The sequence below is a fragment of the Chelonoidis abingdonii genome, chromosome 1 (assembly GCF_003597395.2).
Source record: "Chelonoidis abingdonii isolate Lonesome George chromosome 1, CheloAbing_2.0, whole genome shotgun sequence".
Classification (NCBI taxonomy): domain Eukaryota; kingdom Metazoa; phylum Chordata; order Testudines; family Testudinidae; genus Chelonoidis; species Chelonoidis abingdonii.
The window spans coordinates 220,758,357-220,782,258 of NC_133769.1; the positions used below are offsets into that span (position 1 = coordinate 220,758,357).

Here is a 23,902-nt window from a genome sequence, read left to right on the forward strand (position 1 = left end):
TTAAACCCTGCCTAGGAAATATGGTTCTATATTGAGGATAACTCTTCACAGACCATTCAGTGACCATTCAATATGGACCAGGACAAACCTTGTCTAAACAAAATGTGGACAGGCCAGAATATATGTTAAATCTCAGTTTAAACAGTTTGACATAGTCACTCAAACATTTTATACCCAGTTAACCTGATGCAACTTTAATTAAAATTATATGTTAAAGCATTTCAGCTGTAACAGTTCCTTTCTGTGTAGTTGGTTTAATGTGTTAGTCTCTGTAGTCTAACTATGAAGGGCTCATCTGTTCATGAAAAGATGTTTATGCCTTTTCATAATGTTTTTTTTTTTATTCAGGTCTGGGTATGTTGCCAAAAGTGGCAGTTTCCACATAAAATAGTCATAAGAATATAAGAATGGCCTTACTGGGTCAGCCCAGTGGTCCATCTAGCCCAGTATTCTGTCTTCCAACAGTGGCTGTCACCAGATGCCTCAGAGGGAATGAACAGAACAGGCTAACTTATTGAATGATCCATCTCCTCGTCATCCAGTCCCAGCTTCTGACAGTCAGAGATTTAGGGACACCCAGAGCATGGAGTTGTGTCCCTTACCATCTTGTCTGATAGCCATTGATGGACCTATCCTCCATGAGGTTTTCTATTTCTTTTTTGAACCCAGCTGCATTTTGGGGCTTCTCAACATCACCTGGCAATGAGTTCCACAGACTGTGCTGTGTGAAGTACTTCCTTATGTTTGCTTTAAACCTGCTGCCTATTAATTTCATTGGGTGACCCCTGGTTCTTGTGTTATGTGAAGGGATAAATAATACGTCCTTATGCACTTTCTCCACACCTTCGATCAGACATGTTAATTAAATCATAACAAATGTTACAGCCATATAATGCAACCAGGAAGACATTGCATAGTACAAGAAACTAGTTGTTGTTGAGACCCTTCAGAATGCTTCAGAAGAATCTGTTATCTCAGCAGTACAGCATTGCTGAAATTCATTTAAATATTTTTTATGCAGTACAAATATAAGTAATAAAATAGAATATTTAGTCTGTTTATTTCTGCACTGTTCAACTGAGCTTTTCACTGTGGAATGACGCTGGCATTTGTGTGACAGTGTTTTGCAGAATGTGTTTTGAAGTGCTCATTTTCTATTGATAAGTACATACTTCAAAATCAGATATACCAATACAATCAGCATCAAGTGAATATTGCTACCGCTGAAGTAATTATTTTATAAATACTTTATAGCTGCCAAAATCTTATGTGCAATATAAAGTGTAAGATTCAATTTATAGTCTCTTGCTTAAGTGACTATACTGAAGTATTGAAATTTTGAGAGGCATAGGGAGAAGCTTAATTCGGTCTTGAGTATCCTTTGGTAAGGTGGGTAGCAAATGCTCGTGCAATTCACTTTCAATTAAGATTCCCATCTAGATGGTTTTTAACATTCTTAATGACATGCTTACAGTGTCAAGGCTAAAAGTGTGGGAAAAATTGTCTACCAATCTGGCTTGTAAAGCACATGGCAGATTCTGTCCACCCTAAAGTATAATAGTTTCATAATGAAATCTGGAAACATACAGAAGAATTTTGTTGCGCTGGAAAGTGCATAATCTTACTCTGAACAAAGAATGAAGTCAGCAACCCAGGCTTTAGAACACGCTTGTCTCCCTTCCACACCTGTCAGATGAGGATAATATTAACTTCCTCACAAGAAGGTTTTGAGGATTAGTTAATGTTTGTAAAGTATGTTGAAGTTTAGCTATTTCAAATACTTAATATTACTAGAGTTACTTTCTGGCCAGAACTGTAGAAGGCATCCTTGGCTTGGTATTTTGACTTCAGCTACAGTACTTCAGGCTAGTATTGTGTCGATGAATCTTAATGGGCAAACCATGTTTACTCAAGATGTATGTGTGTCCTATGTACTCTCTTATTCTGGTTCAAATGCTTCTCGTTATAATGCTACTAGATAAAAGAATCCTGACACAAAAGTAGACACTTTTCTCTCTGTATTTAAATATGAAGGTGATAAATATTTTATGAATACTCAAGATAAATACTCTCTGTAACCTTAAAGTCACTTGGTCACTCTTCTTTCCCCAGTGATATCTTGAATGGATGCTCACGTCTTGAAGGCTTGAAAATATTCTTTTCCTACCAACTGTACCTATTTCTATTTTGAATTTTTTTTTATTTTAATGTAATGGAATAGAAACAGACATGGCTTTGTTTCCTGGTGTGCAAGATTGGATGTTGGCTAATTGCTTGAGTCAGCAAGAATTATTTTCCTGTATATGTCACAAAAATGGTGGCTGTATTTTTTTTTGTTCTTTCTAATTTTCTAATTAGTGGATGATATGAGATGGAAAGAGATTAAATCCAGAGAACATTTCTCTGTATTTTGAGCAGTTTTAAGGTAGGGTACATATTATGCCTGAACGACTGAAGTGTCTAAACAGATACTGTGTTAGAAAGTTGTCGACCTGAGCTGTAAAATCTGTTATCTGATATCCGCAGCTGCCGTCTAATTTTAGTTATGGTATATATTTAAAGGTAGTGGTTGTGCACTGTGGAGTTGGGGAGATCTAATTATTAGCTAAAATACATAATTTAAAATACTACTGGTAATTGCACCACCTGGACTTTTACTCTGTCACTGTTACAACATAGCTCTATTACTAAAATAACGAACCCTTGTATAGTACATCATATCCTCAAACACCACAAACGTTTAACTATTCAAAATGTCTTTGAGAAGTAAATTAATATTAATCCCTTTTTTATCAGCTGGTGAACTGAGGTAGACTGAAATCAGAGAGGGAGTCTAATGCACATCTGGGATTAGAAATTCATGACCCAACTTCTGTGTTTATTCCACGCCCCTTTAGTCTGTGAATCTAGAAAACAGTTCAGGTCATCAATGCACAAACTTCTCCCTCGATCAAATGAAAGCAGTTAGTTTCACTTTTACTTAAGATGAATTAGGATGTATTTAATAAATGATCATCGTTATCTGTTTTTCTTAATAGAAAATGCCTGAAGCATCAGAGGATCATATCCACTGGAAGACTTCTTGACTTCCATTCTTGAGAATCCCAGAACATCATCAGTCTGGCATGGCGCAGGGCAGTCAGCAGCTTGATGTGCAGGTACTCCATGACCTCCGGCAACGTTTCCCTGAGATTCCAGAAGGGGTGGTATCTCAGTGCATGCTCCAGGTATGCTGCAGCAGAATTCAATAGCATAGTAACAGTTGTGCCAGCATAAGTCCGTAATGTAGGCCTGGCCCAAGGCTATGCAATATATGAATTAAAAAGGCAAACGAACCAATAGTCATTAGCTGACTTGTCATCACACCACGTATTCCAAATATTTAAAACTACACTTCTACCCTGATATAACGCTGTCCTCAGGAGCCAAAAAATCTTACCGTGTTATAGGTGAAACTGTGTTATATCGAACTTGCTTTGATATGCTGGAGCGTGCAGCCCTGCCCACCCCCTTCCTGGAGCGCTGCTTTACTGCATTATAGCTGAACTCGTGTTATATCTGGTTGCGTTATATTGGGGTAGAGGTGTATATAAGTCTCAGGTGATAGTGTGTTCCATGGGACATCTCCTAGCTACCATCTTTCCCCCTCATGTCTGTCACATTATGTGACCTGAGGACGCCACGGACTCTTCACTGCATTCTGCTTAGATAGTAGGTGGGTGGCTGGCAGCAATTGCATGTGCTCCCTGGTGCCTGATACTGCTCTCGGTTGCATTGGTGCCCTCTCTAATTATGGGGCTGGAACATGGGGACCCTGCTTTAATTCTGTACTACCCGCCACTTAGGACAGCTTTGTTATCCAGCAGAATACAGACGCAGAAATTGGTGTTAGGAGAATGGTGCATGGTGGGATGTGTCAGAGCCAAAGATGTGAACTGGGCTGGACTTCATAGGGCCAAAGATGAGAGAGAAGTAGATCTTTAACTGACAATATGTGTACATCCTTCTGATTCTGGTTATTGAGGTCATCCGAAATATAGTGCTAGAATAAAGATGACTTTGTCTAGACGATTCGCAGATCACCTAATGTGATGGGGCAAGGCCAGATGGCTACAGTAAAGTACTGAGAAACAGGTATGTTAGCCCCAGGCTAAACAAATCCCTAGTACCCTGGTAACCAAATGGCAGTTGCTCAGGTTATATCAAGGCACTGGAGCAATTAGACTTTCTAGAAGGCAGTAGGATAGCTTACTGTTATTAGACTCCTGCAGCCAATCATAGGCGAGTCTAATCGGGCACTGGGTTTAAAAAGGAGCTCACTCCAGTCAGGCAGAGAGGAAGCCAGAGGAGACAGGAGGTGTCGTGAGGAGCTGGGGGTCAAGGAGCTGGAGAGTGAGAGAGTGGTACTGTGCTGGAGGATTGAGGAGGACGAAGCGTTATAGTACACAGGGAAGGTCCTGTGGTGAGGATAAAGAAGGTGTTTGGAGGAGGCCATGGGGAAGTAGCCCAGGGAGTTGTAGCTGTCATGCAGCTGTTACAGGAGGCACTATAGACAGCTGCGATCCACAGGGCCCTGGGCTGGAACCCGGAGTAGAGTGCGGGCCCGGGTCCCCCCCCAAACCTCCCAACTCCTGATCAGACACAGGAGGAGCTGACCCAGCCTGTGGGTTCCACAAGAGGGGAAGATCACTGAGGTGAACAAATCCACCAACAGGCGCAGGACCCACCAAGGTAGAGGAGGAACTTTGTCACACTAAGTAGGAGAGCTAATGGTAACTCATAAGTCTATTGAGATTATATATATATATATAATATATATATATATATATATAGTAAGACAGTAAGCATCATAACGAGACTACATTGATGGCTCTTAATCAAACAAGTGAAACACCTTACAAATTAGCATTGATTCCTCAGTGCTGGAGAGTCGTTCAAAAAAGCATCAGTAGCAGAGGAGATTTTGATGAATCTATACATTTACTTGTGCCTGATAACGAATTTATTTTTGACCTATTGAGATCTATGGTATGCTGTAGAGAATACCCATCTTGGGATCAATTTTGTAAAATGTATATGATCAGAAATAGTCAAATATGACTAAAGGTACCGATTAGATTAGGGTTTGGATTGAGGCTGAATCACAGTTTTTGTTTGGATTTTGTTCTAAAAATGTGGAAGAAAGATTTCTGTGAAAAATAGTAGCAATCACAACATTTCCACAATCCAGTACAATCTTGAGTGACTTTCTAATGTGTTTCCTATTATCTTGGTCCAAAATATCATTAGAATAGCTGTTGTCATAACACTTTGACCATAACTAAAGTGTGTGGGGGGAAGCCCTTTTTTTTTTTTTTTTGACTCAGAACCAAAACTTTGCATAGATTCAGGTCCAAGGTGTGCAGTCCAAACTGTACCCCTCCCGAAATTTGAAGGGGTTTGGATTCTTCATTCCTCTGAGGGCTGCACAAGCTTTTTCAGCATACTTTTTTTATTTATTTTGAAGATGCAATGTCAGAATATAAGGAATTCTGGAAAATGGCTGTTAATTTCCAAACATTTCAAAGATTCTAAATTATTATATATTTATCAGTTGACCAATGTAGGATTTATTGTATTTTCTAGTTTACTTGATAGCTAGACCAGTAAGAGTTAATAATTTGGGGAAAATGTCTCAGATTTCATTCCATTTTTAAAATTTGACAGAGAATATTGGTAGTTTATCTTTTAAAAAACACTCTTCACAAAAGACAGATTTCACTCTGCATTACTGATAGTAAAATATTAATATGTGCCATTTTCAGTCTATTCGTAAGTAGTTTTTAAACTCTGTTTAGAAAATACTTCCAAGTCTCTGTATGTTGTATTTAACATCTCAGTCCTGGTGATTATTTGTGGCTGTTTACTACATTGAAGCTGTTTTCTAGAAAGAGGAAGGTTGTCAAAAGAGTAAATAGAAGTGGATTAGGCTAAGGGGTAAAGGACAGAAATCAGGGGAGGCCTTTTGCAGGGAAGGTTAGACAGAATACATTTGAACTATGAATACACTTTTACAATAAAATTTTTAACGCTGGGGTTTATTTTAAATTGCAGCTAATGGGAAGAGAAAACCAAAGTTAAACAAGATGAGTATTTGGATTGCAAATTCAGTAACCATGGAGACTGGATGGCTGTAATATGCTAAACCACTTTGAAACTCTGAAGTGTTCAAAACAATATTTCAAACTGTGAAGTAGTTCTAATGTGTAGTATTTTCTCATTTGAAATAGTGTTAAATATACATACATCCTTTTCTAAAGAAACAGAAACTTGTCAGGAATGAATGCCAAAACTAACCATTACCAAATTCTATTTCCCGTAACTTGGACTTGCTGCGTTTTATGTGGGTCACTCAGTAGCTAATGTTATCATAAGATTTCACTGTAAGTAACATCAGCCACATACTTCTTATATAGCATGGTCTAACAGGGATTATCGTTAATTTATTTCAGGAGTCAGGTATGCAGGCTACTGTGAAGTGTTATCCCTAAAATGTGTTCAAGCTAGGCTTAACTGGAGCTTCAACTGAGTATACTGATTGGCGTTACTAATATAATTTGAAGATAATTAATGTCAATTCTTACTTCTAGAACAACAACAACCTTGAAGCATGTTGTCGAGTCCTTGCGCAGGAGAGCAGCAAATACTTATATATGGAGTACCATAGCCCCGATGACAGCAGAATGAACAGGAATCGCCTTTTGCACATTAACCTGGGTATTCATCCCCATACAAGCTACCATGCAGGGGAAGGAGCTCAACTTAATGGTGGTCGTACACTGGTACATAGCTCAAGCGATGGACATATTGAGCCACAATGCACAGCAGGTAAACAGCTGATATGCTTAGTTCAAGAACCACACTCTGCTCCAGCTGTTGTGGCAGCTTCTTCTAATTACAATCCATTTTTCATGAATGATCAGAATAGAAATGCAGCTACTCCTCCTCCGCAACCGACTCAACAGCCATCTTCCATACCACCAGGAATGAACACATCTGCTATGCAAGGCCCTCATCCTTCTTCATATATGCACATACCTCGGTACAATACAAATCCTATTACTGTTACGTTATCGCAAAATCTCCCCTCTGGACAAACAGTACCCAGAGCTGTACAAATTCTTCCACAGATGTCAAGCAATCTTTATGGGACTCCTAGTTCTATATATATTAGGCAGACATCTCAAAGTTCTTCAGGACGACAGACTCCTCAGAATGCACAGTGGCATTCTTCTCCACAAGGCCCAGTTCCACATTATACTCCACGCCCATTACCTGTTTATCCACATCAACAGAACTACCAGCCTTCACAGTATTCCCCTAAACAGCCCCAGATCCCTCAGCCAGCTTATCAGTCACCACCTGCATCTCAGTGTCCTTCTCCTTTTGGATCTCCTCAGCATCAGGTACAACCTACCCAATTAGGTCATCAGAGTTCACATGTGTTTATGCCTCCTAGTCCTTCAACTCTTCCACCCCATCCATATCAACAAGCGCCCCAAAGTTATCAAAAACAGGGTGGTCACTCAGTATCTTATCTCCCTTATGGACCTAGCTTATCCAAAGGTTCTATGAACAAGATAGAAATTACAGTTGAGCCACCACAAAGACCTGGGACTGCAATGAATAGAAGTCCTTCACCAATAAATAATCAACCATCTCAACGAAACCAGCACTCGCTGTATGCAGCCACTACTCCATCTTCAGGCTCTCCTTCAAGAGGTATGTCAAGTCAACCAAAACCACCATTTAATCCATTATATATTACCTACACACAACCAACTGGTGCACTAACTCAGTCTCCCCGGGTAATGGTATCTCAGCCAAACTCAACAGTATTTAAAATCACAGTAGGTCGAGCACAGACTGAGAATCTTTTAAATTTAGTGGACCAAGAGGAGCGTTCTGCAGCACCAGAACCTATTCAGCCCATTTCAGTAATACCAGGATCTGGAGGAGAAAAAGGAATCCATAAATACCAGAGGAGTTCCAGTTCTGGATCGGATGACTATGCTTATACTCAAGGTAAATTTCTTGAACTGTCAACTGTTAATTTAATTTAATTTTTTTTTAAAATAAATTGAACCTATTCAGAAAAACATAGATGACTTTTGGCCTGTGTGATCCGAGAGATTTTGATGTACTAGAAGTTTTTAAAATATAACATGGAAAATATGAATTGATGAGAGTGGCAAATTCTAATGATTTATTATAAATAGCCCTACAAATCATGTTGTCCCATAAGAGAACAAGATGACATTTGAAGAAACTGAAAGGTTGTGTATTTTAAAACTAACAAAGGCAAATGCTTTTCTGTATAGTTAATTTACAAAGTTGTGTTGAAGTTTGACACAAATATTTAAATACAGATCAGATGATTTGCATAGACTCATAGAAATGTGGAGCTGGAAGGGACCTCAAGAGGCCATCAAGTCCAGCACCCTGCACTGAGGCAGGACCAAGAAACGTAGATTATCACTGACAGGTGTTTGTCAATCTATTCTTAAAAACCTCCAGTGATGGGGATTCCACAACCTCCCTTGGAAGCCAGAGTTTAAATACCCTTATAGTTAGAAGTTTTTCTTCATATCCTACCCAAATCTCCCTTGCTGCAGATTAAGCCCATTACTACTTGTCCTTTGAATAAAATACATTTGAATAAATTATAACAGAAATATTTATTTGTTTAATAAACAAAATTATTTTAGTTGCTACACAAAACCAAAAACATTGTAGCAAGACAAAACCAAACAAGCCAGACAGGGTAATAAAAATGAGGAAAGGAAAGAGAGAGGTCAGGAGGTAAAATGTTAAAGTTGCACAGTAAGGTGAATCCACATCTTGATTAAATGTATAATAATTCAGTTATTTTAAGCTTTTAAAAAATGTTATTTTATCATAACTAACATGACAAATGGTTTTTCAGCAGGATTTGGATGCAAAGAGGAAGAATGTTTGGCGGTTTGTTTTTATATGATGGGGCAGGCAATACTTTGAGAGAGCCCTAATATCAAATACACCTCTACCCCGATATAACGCGACCCGATATAACACGAATTCGGATATAATGTGGTAAAACAGCGCTCGGAGGGGGCTGCATACTCCAGGAGATAAAAGCAAGTTCGATATAATGCAGTTTCACCTATAATGCAGTAAGATTTCTTGGCTCCCGGGGACAGCGTTATATCGAGGTAGATTTGTACTAAGTAATTACAACTTAAGTAAAAGAGAATTGGGTGAAAACTACCCAGACATTTGAGCAGAAAAGTGCTTTCTTCAGAGTTGCAACTTTTGCAACCTGGTTGATATACTTGAACTCACTTGCACAGAGAAAGTTTAGTCTGCAAACATTCAAGCCAGTCAGCTATAGTTGTCGTAATGCTAATTAGCAGCAATTATTCAAAGCATCTACTTCATATTTAGATTTCTAATGAGATGAGATTATCTGCCTTTCTTCTCCTCCTAGCCTGTCCTTTCACTTCATTTTATTCCTATTTCACATTATTTCACCTCTCTAACTCTGCCCTGCGGTATTTGGGCCTTCATTTCCCGTCGCCTCAGAGCTATCTTTAACCTCTTAACATGGAATTGCTCTGTACTAGATTGTTTCCATTCTGTGCACACAGCATCCCCTGCTGATTCCTGGACTGAAAGCGGGCAGGAATAAACTTTGTGAATAGTAGAGAACAGTAGGAGTGAGGTGGAGCCAGTTAATATTTACCCTAGGCAGCATTGCCAACCTGGTCCTACCTGCCGGGGCCATACACTCTCTCGGGGTATGCCCTTTAGCGGTTCCAAACAACCTTCAATAACTGGCAGAGTAACCACTGTTCCACAGATTAACTGAATTGTATAGGAAAAATATAACTGATTTCATGTAAGTAAGACAAAAAATAGGTTCTGGTTTGCAGAATTACTTGCTAAATATCAGAGGGGTAGCCATGTTAGTCTGGATCTGTAAAAGCAGCGAAGAGTCCTGTGCATGAGCTTTCGTGCGTGAATACCCAGTTCGTCAGACGCACGTCAGATTGCTAAGTAAGGTTCTATTTGCAGCTCAGTTTTTTTTCACGCTGTTTTTCCCCCAAGATACTGTTTTATTTTTTCTTTGGTAGTTAGGGTACGTCTACACTACCCGCCGGATCAGCGAGTAGAGATCGATCTATCAGAGATCGATTTATCGCATGTAGTGTAGACGTGATAAATTGATCTCTGATCGCTCTCACGTCGACTGCTGAACTCCAGCAGTGCGAGAGACAGAAACAAAGTCCATGGCTGTCTGTCTAGTGCTGCAAGGACACGCAGTAAGTAATTTTAATTTGATCTAAGATACGTATACTTCAGCTACGCTATTCTCATAGCTGAAGTTGCGTATCTTAAATCGATCTCTCTTCCCCTTCTCCCCCACCCCAGTGTAAACCAGGCCTTAGTTTCCTTTATTTGGACAGTTGAGTTTCTTAGGTTTGTATGATCGTTGGGGCAGAGAACTGTATCTTCTTATATGTCAGGGCTTCAATAGTGGCTTTATGTGCCACTGCAGTATAAATATCAACAGCAATAGTATTTAGCCTCTGCAAACTTACATTACACACTTATGTAGCACAACTGAGATTTAAAGAGGAATATACTTAAAATCTTCAGATTTTTGCTAATTTAGGAAATTAATTTGTATGATCTTTTTTATAAGTCTACCATGGTGAAAAAGTTACAGAAATATATAAAACACTACTGATTTTTTTTCTTTAGTGTGATATATTATATTGCATGATGATATAGCCTAATAAGATGCAGCACATATGGGAGGGCATTGTATATGTCAGGTATAAACTGGATGATGAATGAGCATATAAAACCAGGAATTGATGAGCCATGTATCATTACCATTGTGAATTTTTTTAAATTAATGCTGTAATTATGATCTTTCAGACTCTTCTGTTGACTGAGACACGTTTTTATGGAAGGTTGTTGCTGGTTTTGTTGCTTTAATATTATTTAATAAGATATCCTGTTTTCAATCCCTGTGTTGCTACTAGCTTCTGAAATGAGAGGGTCCATACAAAATCCAACTTTAGCATTTCTTCTTCAGGTAGAAAAGTGGCAGCCAACAAAAATACCATATTTTCATGCTCCTGGCTCTTCCTCTCTTTTTTCTCTCCTGCCTCTGTAGGATCTGTCATGACTGCTCGTAGTTCCATCTGTGGATATTTTTCCTTTCTTTCAGTTAGTATATAATTGTATTTTTCATACCGTATTTTGTTTAACATTTTAAATTTCTGTTTGCATTGAATGGAGATCAGGAAGGGGAGAGACTGCAGATGCTTTGCATGTAATAGCACTTTACAGGCTTCTGTGGTATGTTCTTGTGCATTCCTTTTTTCTGTTTATTTCACGGTGAAACAGGAATAACCTGCTGGCAAACCCATTACTTAAACAGAGTATCCATCTGAGTACCAGCAGTAAATCTTTTCCCTCCCTGCTCAATTGCCCTTGTCAGGAAGGATCTTTCCTCTTCATTTGACCATCGGTAGATCAGAAAGTGCGAAACCTCAGACCAGTGACCTGTATTAACTACTTCTGTTTGACATCAAAGTAAAATATTGAGGAAGATCCTGTCTAGTCTCTGTCAGAGAAGATTGAATATTTATTGCCAGCTAGTCGGATTATCTTTCCCTGTTCACCAACTGCCTCAGGAACCCATAACAGCAAAGGTCTTGTTAGCTTGAGGCCTGGTCTACACTACACGTTTAAACTGAATTTAGCAGCGTAAACCAATTTAACCCTGCACCCATCCACACAACGAGGCCCTTTATATCGATATAAAGTGCTCTTTAAACTGGTTTCTGTACTCCTCCCCACCGAGAGGAGTAGCGCTGAAATCATTATTGCCATATCGGACTAGGGTTAGTGTGGTCGCAAATAGATGGTATTGGCCTCCGGGCGGTATCCCACAGTGCACCATTGTGACCGCTCTGGAAAGCTATCTGAACTCAGATGCACTGGCCAGGTAGACAGGAAAAGCCCTGCGAACTTTTGAATTTCATTTCCTGTTTGCCCAGCGTGGAGCTCTGATCAGCATGGGTGGCGATGCAGTCCCAAATCCAAAAAGAGCTCCAGCCTGGACCGTACAGGAGATACTGGATCTGATCGCTGTACTGGGGAGACACAATCTGTTCTATCAAGCTCCGTACAAGAAGCGAAAATGAAAAAAGCATTTGAAAAATACTCCCGACCCTGATAGACAGAAGGCCACAGCACAGTCAGTGTGACAAGCCTAACGGAAACCAAGAATCAAAGGATGCTCATGTGAGGATGAAGGTACTAGAACGTCCAGCTATTCCCGCAAGTTCCGAAAAAGCATTTTGCCATCTGGGCTGAGCTTCCGATCCTGTAGGTCCAAATGTACCGTTAGTCGGGTGCAGTAAAGTCTCAGTCATATTTTACGCCCCAATCCCTGTAAGAAACAGGAAAAAAAATCATTTGACTTTTTCTCAATGTCGCGTATGTCTAGACTGACATGCTGAGTAACCGGGGCTGCGCAGCTGACAGCAGCTCTCTCCTCCCCCTCCCTTCCCCGGTGCACGACGGTACAGTACCAAAATGATCAATAGCTGTCCTCATCTCCGTGAGCTCCGTCTGCCTCGGTGAGTTCAGCCGGGCCGCTGGTTAAAATAAGGAATGACTTCGTCATTCCTGCAGATGGTACAGACACGGCTGGTAACCGTCTTCAATCAACAAACTGGGCGACTCCATCACCCCCCGCCCACTTTCATGTCTAAAGAAAAGATTCTGACTGCCTGACTATCATCAGCAGCGGAGCTGGCTCGTGTCCCTCCACCGTCTTAATGTCGTCCTGACTGTCAAGCAGCTGGAGGCTGCCTCCCCCTCCGTTTAAATCTCACTAAAAAGTCAGTGGTTCTTATTCCTGCCATTCTTTATTCTTCATCACACAAATGGGAACAACTGCCACAGTAGCCCAGGAGGTGGGTGGAGAGGGAACAAAGGGTGGTTTGTTGCAGGCACCCCCTAGAAGGGGATGCAGCTCATCATTTCTGCGGATCTGACATGGATGGTCTTGCTCTCTGTTCTATTGTACATAGGTCAAGTAACACTTGCCCCATATTCTAGCAGGACTGACTCTATTTTTAGATAAAAAAAAAGAGGGAATGACCTGGAAGTCGTCCCATTTTTGTGTTGCGCCCCTGGCCGGACCTCAGCGAAGACCACCAGGACACCCATGGACAGCAGCAGAACGGACAAACGAGACATAACTGTCATCTCATCGACCACATTACAATATGGCATGGCAGATGGTACAATAGGGATGGAAACCGTCTCTGCCTCCTTGCAAAGGAAATGAAAGCGCTGTGTAGCACTGCAGTACCGCCTCTGTCAGCAGCATCCAGTACACATACGTGACAGTGACAGAAGACAAAACGGGCTCCATGGTTGCCATGCTATGCGTTGCCAGGGAAAAAGGGCACGAAATGATTGTCTGCCGTTCTTTCCCAGAAGGAAGAGGGACAACATTTACCCAGAATCACTTAGCGACACTGTTTTTGCATTGGATTCAACCAGAACCAATGGCGAGGAGACTGCGAGAACTATGGGAAGCTAATGAATAGCTACCAACAGTGCAACGCTCCAGAAATTGACACTAGCCTCGGTACAATGGATGCACACCATCGAATTATTGTCTTGTGTGGGCCGCGTGACCGACTTTAATACAATCGTTTAACAAAACCGTTTAATGAAAATTCGGAACTAAAATCGCTTAGTGTAGACGTACCCTGAGACTGAACATGACAAATTTCATCTGAAAGGCATAAGTTTTTGAGGACGTTATTAACGACTGAAAGAGGTTTAGAAGGAATGGCTCAACTTTAACTATAGAATTAAAGGTCCTGAAGGTCTTTAAGTGAAGATTTTTTAACTAATTTATGTCTATCTTCCTTTAATAAGGGATTCTCCTTGCTCGTTAGTTTTACCTGTGAGCACTGGTGAATTTATAATACTGGATATTAAACCTGCTACCGTTCCAAAGGGCAACAGCAATTTTTAAAAACTTCGTTGTATAGTCTCTAGTAGAACTGCAAAAATCAATACAGGGTTGGCTCTTGACTGATACGTGAGACCTTCTGAGAAATCAGATGACGCTTTAAACAGCAGCTGTGAAGTCATGTTCTGGTGCAGTCTTTCAGACTCTAATTCTTGCCTCTGGTATTTATTCCTGACAGTGCAGTAGTAGTATAATTAGGTTGCTATTTCATCCTGAGAAGCTCTCTCCTTGTACAGGTGCCTTTGTATTTTTGAGTGGAGAAAGACCAAATACAAAAAAGAAGCAGTGACCATAATGGTAATATGAACTTCAAATTACTGTCTAAAACATTATTTTTATTCTGGAAGAATTTACTGTTCTAAACTGTAATTCAGTTGGCATGAAGCATCTTTACACTGATACGTGGCTGCATGTTTATGCTCACCTATTATTTTGGAAAGGTCACTTGTGTATATTACACACAAATTAAGAGTTCTGTTTTTTAATTAAGTGCTTTATATTGACTGTTTATTCTCTATACTACTCTAGCCTTGCTATTACATCAGCGAGCAAGGATGGAGAGGTTAGCAAAAGAACTGAAGCTTGAGAAAGAGGAACTAGAGCGGCTGAAAACTGAAGTTAATAGCATGGAGCACAATCTTATGCAGAGGCGACTTAGAAGAGTAAGCTGTACAACCTCAATCCCAACAGTAAGAAACTTGTATTTGTAAAAATCAGTTTTTTTGAAGCTCTCTTGTTCAATTATTGTTCATGCAAGCAGCTTACAAAGTACAGTATGTAATGAGATGTTTTGGAGATTAAACACTTTGAATTGGCAAGTGACTTTTGCTCTTTGCTTTGTGGCTTGTCTGCAAGATCAGTTCTTCCTTTGAAATAAACAGCTGTTTGGTACTTTAAGAAACACATATAGGCTACACTTTCAGAAATGTTGTTGTGCACACAGTGACACCTATATGTGTTTGCTTTTCTGTACCCCAGCATGATGACTGCTTTGAAATATGCTATGAGTGCCCAGGAGGAGATTAATGAGGGAGTCTATATTTTATACTGAAGATTTGGCATGGACAGTTTGGTTATGCCTGTAGGACTGATTTTTGAAAAGGAGCTTCAGTATGCCAGGCTACTGTCACTGCTTGGAATATATCTGTACCGCTTAGACCTCCTACTTCTTAACCTCTCGGTGTGGTAGATCTGAGAGCACTTAGGGCTTCACTTGGCTGGTCACACTCGGGTGTTCTCAAGTGTGTTAAATGGGAGTTACGCTCCTCAGTTTAGCTGTACTCATTGTTAATCCCTGCTGTTAGTAATGAATAGTTCTTCTGGTATAGACAGGCCCATATGCATCAGGACACCTACTTTCATTAATATGTTCAAATGTCAGGAATGGATCAGTTGATCCCTTACTTCCCACTATCCATTCTATGCAGCATTGTACAGTTGAGAAATGTTGGGCTAAAAGTTTTGGTGTAACGCATATCATCTTGAGGTGTGCAAATTCCTGATTTGCAGCTGCTAATATTAACATAAACTAGAGGTCAGATGCTGCTTTCAGTGTATAAGGATAAAAATCTGGAGTAACTATTGATCACGGTTTTTGGAACCCAAAGCAGTGGTAACTTTACTGTATTTTTTTTTTAGGTGGTATTAGGAATAAATTAATGGGGGTTTATCTTATGTGTTGGATAAATGATTGATGCAAGCAAGAGTGCTTTTATTTAAAACTATTTTTATTAGAATTTAAGTTCAGATACATACATATGCTGTTGCAGTAGTCTGGAGCATTTAAAAACATTTATATTTACCTGAAGTTAAGAAATGATATTGAAGGATTAGCTTTAGGGGGTCCCCTCTTTTGTTTGACTGCCAGATTCTTGCCCAAAGAAAACTTCTTTGGATTGCTCCAAAGCAAATTTTTTCACCTAATTTTTTGTAGCCAACTTTAAACAAAACACAAATTTGATAATGACTTTCAGTGCGTAACCATAACAACCCCTAATTTTAGAAAAACCACTTGTTTTTATTAAAAAAACATTTTTAGTTATAGCAATAAAATGTACATGTCAAAGATGTTAGAGGCACTTAAGACCAAGGATGGCTGTCCAAATAAAATTATTTAATTTATACTTATTATTTTGATAGCAAAACTGAAAACATGCAGTTATTTGGCCTTGCTTCTTAGGGCCTAAGATTTTCCTAACTATCTGTTGATAGATTTTCAGCTGGCAGTGATTGAACACACAAAATTGTTGATTGCCGTACTGTCAAATTCTGGGGTACATACAGGAATGTCAAATTTTGGCGTAACAATTACACTGATTTTTCAGGAGTTAGACCAGTTAAACTGACAACAAAATTTGGTCATTGACCTTTCAAAGATTCCCAAGGCAATATGCATCTGGTCTAAGGGTATAGGAGTACTGTAACTGCAATCATAGGTTTTGTAACTTGATAACTTTAAAAGCCGAGCACAATTTTCTTCCTGGTAAGTATTAAATCTGTGTATATGTTTGTTTATCGCCAAAGTGCCTAATGAAGAACTCATTTTAAAAATATCTTTAAACATTTCCCATGAAATCATGTTGACATTCGCTATGGATATTCTTTTTTTTCAGCTGCACTTACCCATCATTGGCAACCCTGCCCCCGGTAACATTATTAATAGGAACTGTTAACATATGAGACAAATAACATTGTTATATCTACATTAGAGTTGATGCTGACTTTCCTACAATTGCTATTTTGGGTCCTTTCTTACTAGCCTGAGGAAATGACCAGATTGAGAAGCCTGAATAGACAGCTCCAGATAAATGTTGACTGTACTCTGAAAGAAGTTGACCTCCTTCAATCTAGAGGTATAGACTTGATTGTTTTTGTAAAACATAAGTTTTAATGTGGTGTGTGTTTAAATATGAGTAGATCTTTGGCTTTTTCTTTTCCTTTTTTATCAAAACTGGGTTTTACTGATATCAAGTCATTACTTCAGAATGAAAGACACAACCTGTCTTTTTTTCTTTGTCAGTTTTAAGCTGGTTGGATGGTGTGGTTTTTGTTAATAACGTTCTCAATAAAAGTGGGCCCAAATTAAATTAAGTAATTACTTATAAATAACAATTTGAAAGGACTTTGTCAAGATAGTTGAATCTAAAAATGGGCATACCTTGATGATGGTTCCATACTCAAGTTCTTGAGTTTGATATTTGTTGCTGCAGCAAACATATCTTTGCTGTGACTTATTGTGACACTAAATAAAGTGTAGTAAATAAATAGCTATGTGTGCTCTTGCTGTGTCACATCTGCCACTTTCAAACTGAGAACACACTTGCCATATCTGTATTTTGAAGACATAGGCACCAGCCATACAAGATAAAAAGACCATAGTGCTTATAGTCTAAAAAGTCTGGTATAAATCTTGTCTCATTTCTATGTTAGGACAAGAAAGAAGAAAGTAATACCAACTAAACAATGTATCTTAACAACATGTTCCTTTGCTTGGCAGACTATTGAAATTAGAGAAAAAAATGGAAAGTGAGGTCTATAAGACTTAAAAGAGCTAGCACCAAGGACCCTGAAAGTGATGCAGCTCAACATGGTTTAAAACCAAGAATTCAGCAAATACAAATAATTCTAATTAAAAGATATTTCCTTAGGAGTTTTTGAAAGTTTGTGGTAAATGTATTACAAAAACAGTTAAATTGTAAATCTCTGGGGCCTTCACCCTAGAAGCTCTGTCCTGAAAAAGAAATGGCATTTTCAGTTATCTATGAAGCAATCCAGCACACAGAAATAGACTTGGCTGTCCAAATAGAAGCTGCCCTATGAAAACAAAGCAAAACCGGAGACATGCAGGGAAAACCTCTGATCCAGAACAAGGTTGAAATAGAACATAACATGAAATAAACGTAGAGGGGAAAGCTTTCAGATGACTAGAACAAAACACTTGTGTCCTGAGCAAATAAACTACCTCTCAAATGTAAACACTAGTAACAATACCCAAATGTCTTCGCATCAGTCCATTTAAAAGAAATAGAACATGACTCAGATATGCTTGATCCTGCAAGTTTCTGAGTAGTTTCTGGATTGGTGAGTTCCTTCTTAGGGAACTGAAGATGCTCAATTAATAGCAGGAGGTTTTACCTGATACTACTGAAATTCATCCAGCCCATCTGCCAGAGATGAAATTTTGGGAAGGATATTAGGAGATCCAGTGGTAATTCTTATAGAAAATGTCATGAGATCCTGAATGTCCATGCAGAGCAAACAGAATCTTATCTTCTCCCCCCTCCTTTTTTTTAAAAAAACAATTATCTAGATGTTTCAAACCTGATCCCTAGGCCCTTGCCACACCAAAGGAAAAAAAAGAGAGAGACTAGAAGAATATGGAATGAGAATGTCCTCTAGCAGAGGACACAACTTGCAAAACATTTAGAGCAAACCGAAAAACAGATTCCCACAGTATACAGACAACTCATTCTCTGTGGGGACTGTGATCCCATTTTATAAATGAGCATGTTTAAAATAAATTACATATTAGAACACCGACACAGAAATGGGATTGATGGGTGTCAAATTCACAATTAGGCATATACACAATCACTGCTAACCACAAAATTAAACCTATGTGCCAGGTCCAACTGAGAATATAGAAAATGTGAAAGACCAGTGAAACTGCACAGGATACATGAAAATGAAGAATAAAAACACTATGCGATTCATACCCAGAAGGGTATAAACAGAGAGAACTGCTCAGAAATGAGTGCTAATCTTCATTTAAATCCAAACTGATTTTCATCTGCTTTTCTAACCAACGATCTAGAAGCAGCTCCTATTTATCACCCTTTCTCTCCTGCATCTGCAGCTACAGTAGGTTTGCGCTACATTCCTCTACCAATTTATTAAGAGCTTCACCTTTTGAAATGACAAAGCAGAAGAAGAGAGACAGTGTAACTAATCTTGAGCAAGTAAACTGAAAATTTAGGAGACCAGCTGAAAATATCAGAGGAAAAATTAAAACACTACAGAGGAGAGATCTTCTTCATACAGCACTGAAAGTTGAACTTCTAGAGAACATGGTTTTCAGAAGCAGTTTGGAGCAGCTACTATTAATTTTGTTTTTTTAAAAAGTTAATTAGAACTTTAGTATGGCACCCCTAACAAAACAGTACCGTTTTTAGCCCCAATTATTTTGATTCTATTTCCACATGGTCAAGGGGATCTCAATTTAGGTATATAGTTCCTTAAACGATTGGCATCCTCATAGGAGATAAGATTGATGGGGTGAAACATTATCTCCTTTTTCTCTTAGATATTATTTGGCTTATTTAAACCTTTATTAGTTATCACTGCTATCTGTGGAATACTGCAACTTTTATTGATAAACTTAGTTCTGAAGAGTGACGGAATTTCAGAGAGATGTGGTAAGTCTGCTACAATTTCTTCAGTGTAGTAGTATGCCTGCAAAGTAAATGCTGCAATGGGATAATATGATTTGAGTCAGAAAGATATGGAAGATGTAATAAGCTGTAAACATGCATCGTATAAAAAGGTATTGTACATATACTCTCTAATATCCTTTCTTGGTATTGTTTATATCCCTCTTACCAGGTAACTTTGATCCGAAAGCCATGAGCAACTTTTATGATAATATAGAGCCTGGTCCAGTTGTGCCACCAAAGCCATGTAAAAAAGGTGAGTCGCTAAATAAAGGCCAGGAAAACCATTCATATATCTCATTGTTTAGTAGTTCTCACACTGAGAAGGAGATTTCCCATGTGTTACAGTAAGTGTTAATGCAATTCTTTTTATACAATCAGTAGTAGCAGGAAACAACATTTTACTTGTTTTATAAATTTTTACAAGCTGTGCAGTTAAGACACTTAAACAGATGTATATTGATACAGCACAGTAACACTGGCACTAAAAGCTATTTTCTATCAGTGTTTAAAATTAATATTCTGATCATATGTTTATGCATAATTCTGCTCACTAATAAAAAGTACATACGTTTTTACAGTTGATTTCAGATTAACTTGAACGTCCAATAAACACATTTTTTAAAATAAATAATTTTGGTTAAATCCTATTTAGGTTAGGATGCCTCAGTCTTCCAGTAGTGTTAATTATTGGGATTTTTATAAACATAACTGTAGTGATAGCCATACATAAATTAAATCAGTAATACAAATTCGTAATTTGAATTGGTATTTTATGTTTTTCCCATTAACATTGTCAGCTCGATGGTCACCATTTTGACCAGAATTAGAGAGAGTTAATTTCATAGTATTAATAATATTTCAGATCAGTAGGAGTCCCACTGTAACCATAAGCTGTAACCATATGTTGTAGGCTGTTCCCCCAAAATTGAAAACTTTGGAATGGCTAACATAGCCAGTATTATTTGCTCTGTGCTGTTCACACATCATTTCTTTTGTCTTGTGGATAGTATGATTGCAGAATACTATTGTGGTTAGCAGAAGAAAGCTGATCTTGTGGTTGAGGTGCAGAATTGGGACTTGGGAGATTTAGATTCAATTAATGGCTTTGTCACAGATACCTGGTGACTACAAGTCATTTAGACCCAGATTTTCAAAGGTATTTTGGTGTTGCTATGGTCAGCATTTCAATGCCTAACTGATTTAGGAGATTCTCAGTTTCAAAAGTGATTGAGATATTTAGGAGCCTAAATCCAATTCAGTGCTTATTTAACAGCATAAATACAGATTTAGGGACCTAACTTCAGGCCTTTAACTTCTTTCTCTTTGAAAGAGGGCTAAAATGAACGCAAACTAGGTACATTTTAGTTTGCGCACGCAGCGTCCACACTGAGGAGTTAGTGCTCAGCATGCTAGGGTGGATGAAAAATCAAGACATTTATTTAAGAGCCTAAATACAGATTTTGGAGCCTAAGTTTAGGCATCCACATTTGAACTGTGGCCTAGACAAACCCCGGATTGTCTTATCACTTTAAACAGGAGTAGAACAGTGGGGAAGGAAATGAAGGAGAACAAAGTAGAGAATGGGCAGGAGTCAGGATATGGCAGAGAGTTGGATAAGTTTACCACAGGTACACCTAAACTTTGGTGTTTTTACCCTGATGTCTTGCAGGAAAATAGCACAAGGCAATTATTCCACAAGGTGTAGTGTTCCAAAAGATAGTGTATGACAATGACATGAAATAAGCAATGGATATTGATCAGTGCTTGCTTTTCTATCCTCCCTTCTTTCAGGATGTATTGGCTAGAAAAGTCAAGTGCATAGAAACTGAAGCTGGAGTAAGCTACTGAAATTATAGTAATGTTAAAACTGTTTTTGTAACAGGGAAAATCTCTTAATGGACTGTAACTGTCAGGCCATTATCATCAGACAAAGCTTAAATAGGTAGTTAGCAGAGTGTGGTGCCCGTAAGTCAGTTCTTTGGTCAGGGGTCTGATGAAATGTGTGCAATATTTAAACTAAATTAGTTTGTGCTATGTGGTAAAAATGGTACATTAAATAGTCTACACAATAAGTGTTAACTAGTAGTTTGCTGGTAGCACTTTGACAATGCTGTGCAATTTTAAAAACTGACAATCAATTTGTAGTTCATTGAACTTTTCAGACTTTGATAGGCTTGGGCCGTATTTACACCCTTTTAAGTATTTATTTTACTACTGTTTTAGAAAGTGCCAACATAAGGGTAAAAATCAGGTTAAGTAATTTGTAAGAAATTCAAAGAGATGACAGTGAAGCAGTTAACAAGTAACCTGGGGCAAAACACTAATTTTCTGAAAAAATGGATGATGTTGTCTGAGATAAAGAAAAATGAAACCTGAGAGTTCTTTGTCAAGACATACATACTGGAGCAATGTGACACGTACATGGTTTTAGATTTTTGCAGAAAAACTTGCAATATAAAGATTTGATTTCTAAATATATTTGACGGGCACAGATCAATTTTATATACTTCATAAAAAAAAACAACCCTCAACGTTTATTAGCAACTGCTGACACTGAGCTACTTGACACCAGTGAGAGTTGGTCATGCCCCAGTTCAGGAGGACAGGGCACTGCTGGAATGGGAGCTAAGGAATACCTTCAAAACTCTATCACCAAACTGAAAGAAGTTTGAGATGATTGCCCAACCTTAAAAGTTTTCCCTTTCAGGGTACTGTTGAATCACTTTTATCCCTGACTTTCACAAAAGACATTTCTGAAGAGCAGACTGCTCATGCACCAAATCCCTTGAGAATTTATTTAGGAAAATGCAGCTCTTCAAAAGTTAATATGCAGCTCCTTGTATAGGTGCCGACTCCAGGGCTGGAGCTACAGGCGCTGACTTTCCAGTGTGCCAGTGGTGATCACTGCTCAGCTCCTGGCTCTGCCCTAGGTTCTGACTCCACTCCGCTCCTGCCCCTTCCCCAGAGCCTGCCATGCTCTTGCTCCTCCCTCTTCCCCATCTCCACTCTCCAAGAGTCTCCTGCATGCTGTGAAACAGCTGATTGTGGCAGATGGGAGGCATGGGCAGGGAGAGGGAGGTGCTGATTGGCGGTGCTGCCAGCAGGCGGGAGCCACTGGGATCAGGAGGCGAGGAGCTGATGGGGGGTTGCTGACATATTACTGTGGCTCTTTGGCAATGTACATTGGTAAATTCTGGCTCCTTCTCAGGCTCAAGTTGGCCACCCCTGGAATATACCGTCCCTCAGATCTTCCAACAAACCCCTTTCTCTCTCATTCATTCACTCACTCGCACACACTTGTTCCTCCTTCATACTGCACATTTGAATGTAGCACCATCATAGTATCAGTGCTTTCAGGAACAGCATATGAACATTTTTTAAGCAAAGTGTACTGTATACATTTTTCTGCTTGTCAGGGTGTTGCCTTCTCTCTTTATCTTGTTTAGGAACACAGATTCCTCAGTCCCTCCCCTATAACTTCATGGATGCTAGTTCCATGGAATTTATCACTGACTAAAGCAGGGGTAGGCAAATTTTTTGGATTGAGGGCTTCATTTGGATTGAGGGCCTCATCTGGGTACGGAAATTATATGGCGGGCCATGAATTCCCGGTGGGAGAGGGGGACTCTATGGGATGTAGCATGGGGGAGCTCTATAAGGGATGTTACCCAAGTGGGGTGAGGGAGGACTCAAGGGTGTGGCGCGGGAGGGAGGACCTCTATAGGGGCGGTATGGGGGACTCTTAGGTGCCATGCCATGCAGTGGCACCAAGGTGGCTGTACTAGGGACTGCCATTGGTGGAGGCACCCTAGCTGGGACAGGTGCAGCCCCTAGGCAGTTTCGAGGCTCTCAAAGGTGGGACCATAGAAGACCGGGAGGGGATTGGGTGCACTGCTGCATGTGGGGGGGTGCCATATAAGGGCAGGGTTCCGATACCGGAAACAGCACAGTGTGGCTCTGCATGCTGGAAGATGGTGCTCATCAAGGGAATTGAGAGTCGGGGACTGGGGAGTGATGGGCAGGCGGAGGGGGCAAGCGGGCCTTAGTTTGCCCACCCCTGGACTAAAGGAAGGGGTAGGAAAGGTGTGTGGCATTTATCTTCCTTTTGAGGCATCCTACAGTGTCGACTTTTGGATGCAGGATAGTGCATTAGACCATTTGTTGGGGGGGGGGTATGGTAAATCTTTTGTTATGAATTACTGACAGCCTTTAATAACAACTATGGAAAGTATCAGAGGGGTAGCCGTGTTAGTCTGGATCTGTAAAAGCAGCAAAGAGTCCTGTGGCACCTTATAGACTAACAGACGTATTGGAGCATGAGCTTTCGTGGGTGAATACCCACTTGGATGCATACCACGAAGTGGGTATTCACCCACGA

At 39.6% G+C, this 23,902-nt stretch overlaps 1 protein-coding gene across 8 annotated transcripts in view; it reads left to right on the forward strand.

Moving 5' to 3' along the window:
* TAB3 (TGF-beta activated kinase 1 (MAP3K7) binding protein 3) overlaps positions 1 to 23,902 on the forward strand; it is a 67,670-nt gene that overhangs the window by 38,107 nt on the left and 5,661 nt on the right. For 3 of the 8 annotated variants that reach the window (XM_032777797.2, XM_075059778.1, XM_032777798.2), the window contains exons 2-6: positions 3,039 to 3,227; positions 6,630 to 8,064; positions 14,621 to 14,781; positions 16,851 to 16,944; positions 19,694 to 19,777. In XM_032777797.2, coding sequence (XP_032633688.1) covers positions 3,126 to 3,227; positions 6,630 to 8,064; positions 14,621 to 14,781; positions 16,851 to 16,944; positions 19,694 to 19,777 — 1,876 coding nt within the window. In that variant the 5' untranslated portion in view covers positions 3,039 to 3,125. The remainder of the gene's footprint in view (positions 1 to 3,038; positions 3,228 to 6,629; positions 8,065 to 14,620; positions 14,782 to 16,850; positions 16,945 to 19,693; positions 19,778 to 23,902) is intronic. The other 5 variants (XM_032777800.2, XM_075059784.1, XM_032777801.2 and 2 more) reach the window with 4 other exon arrangements.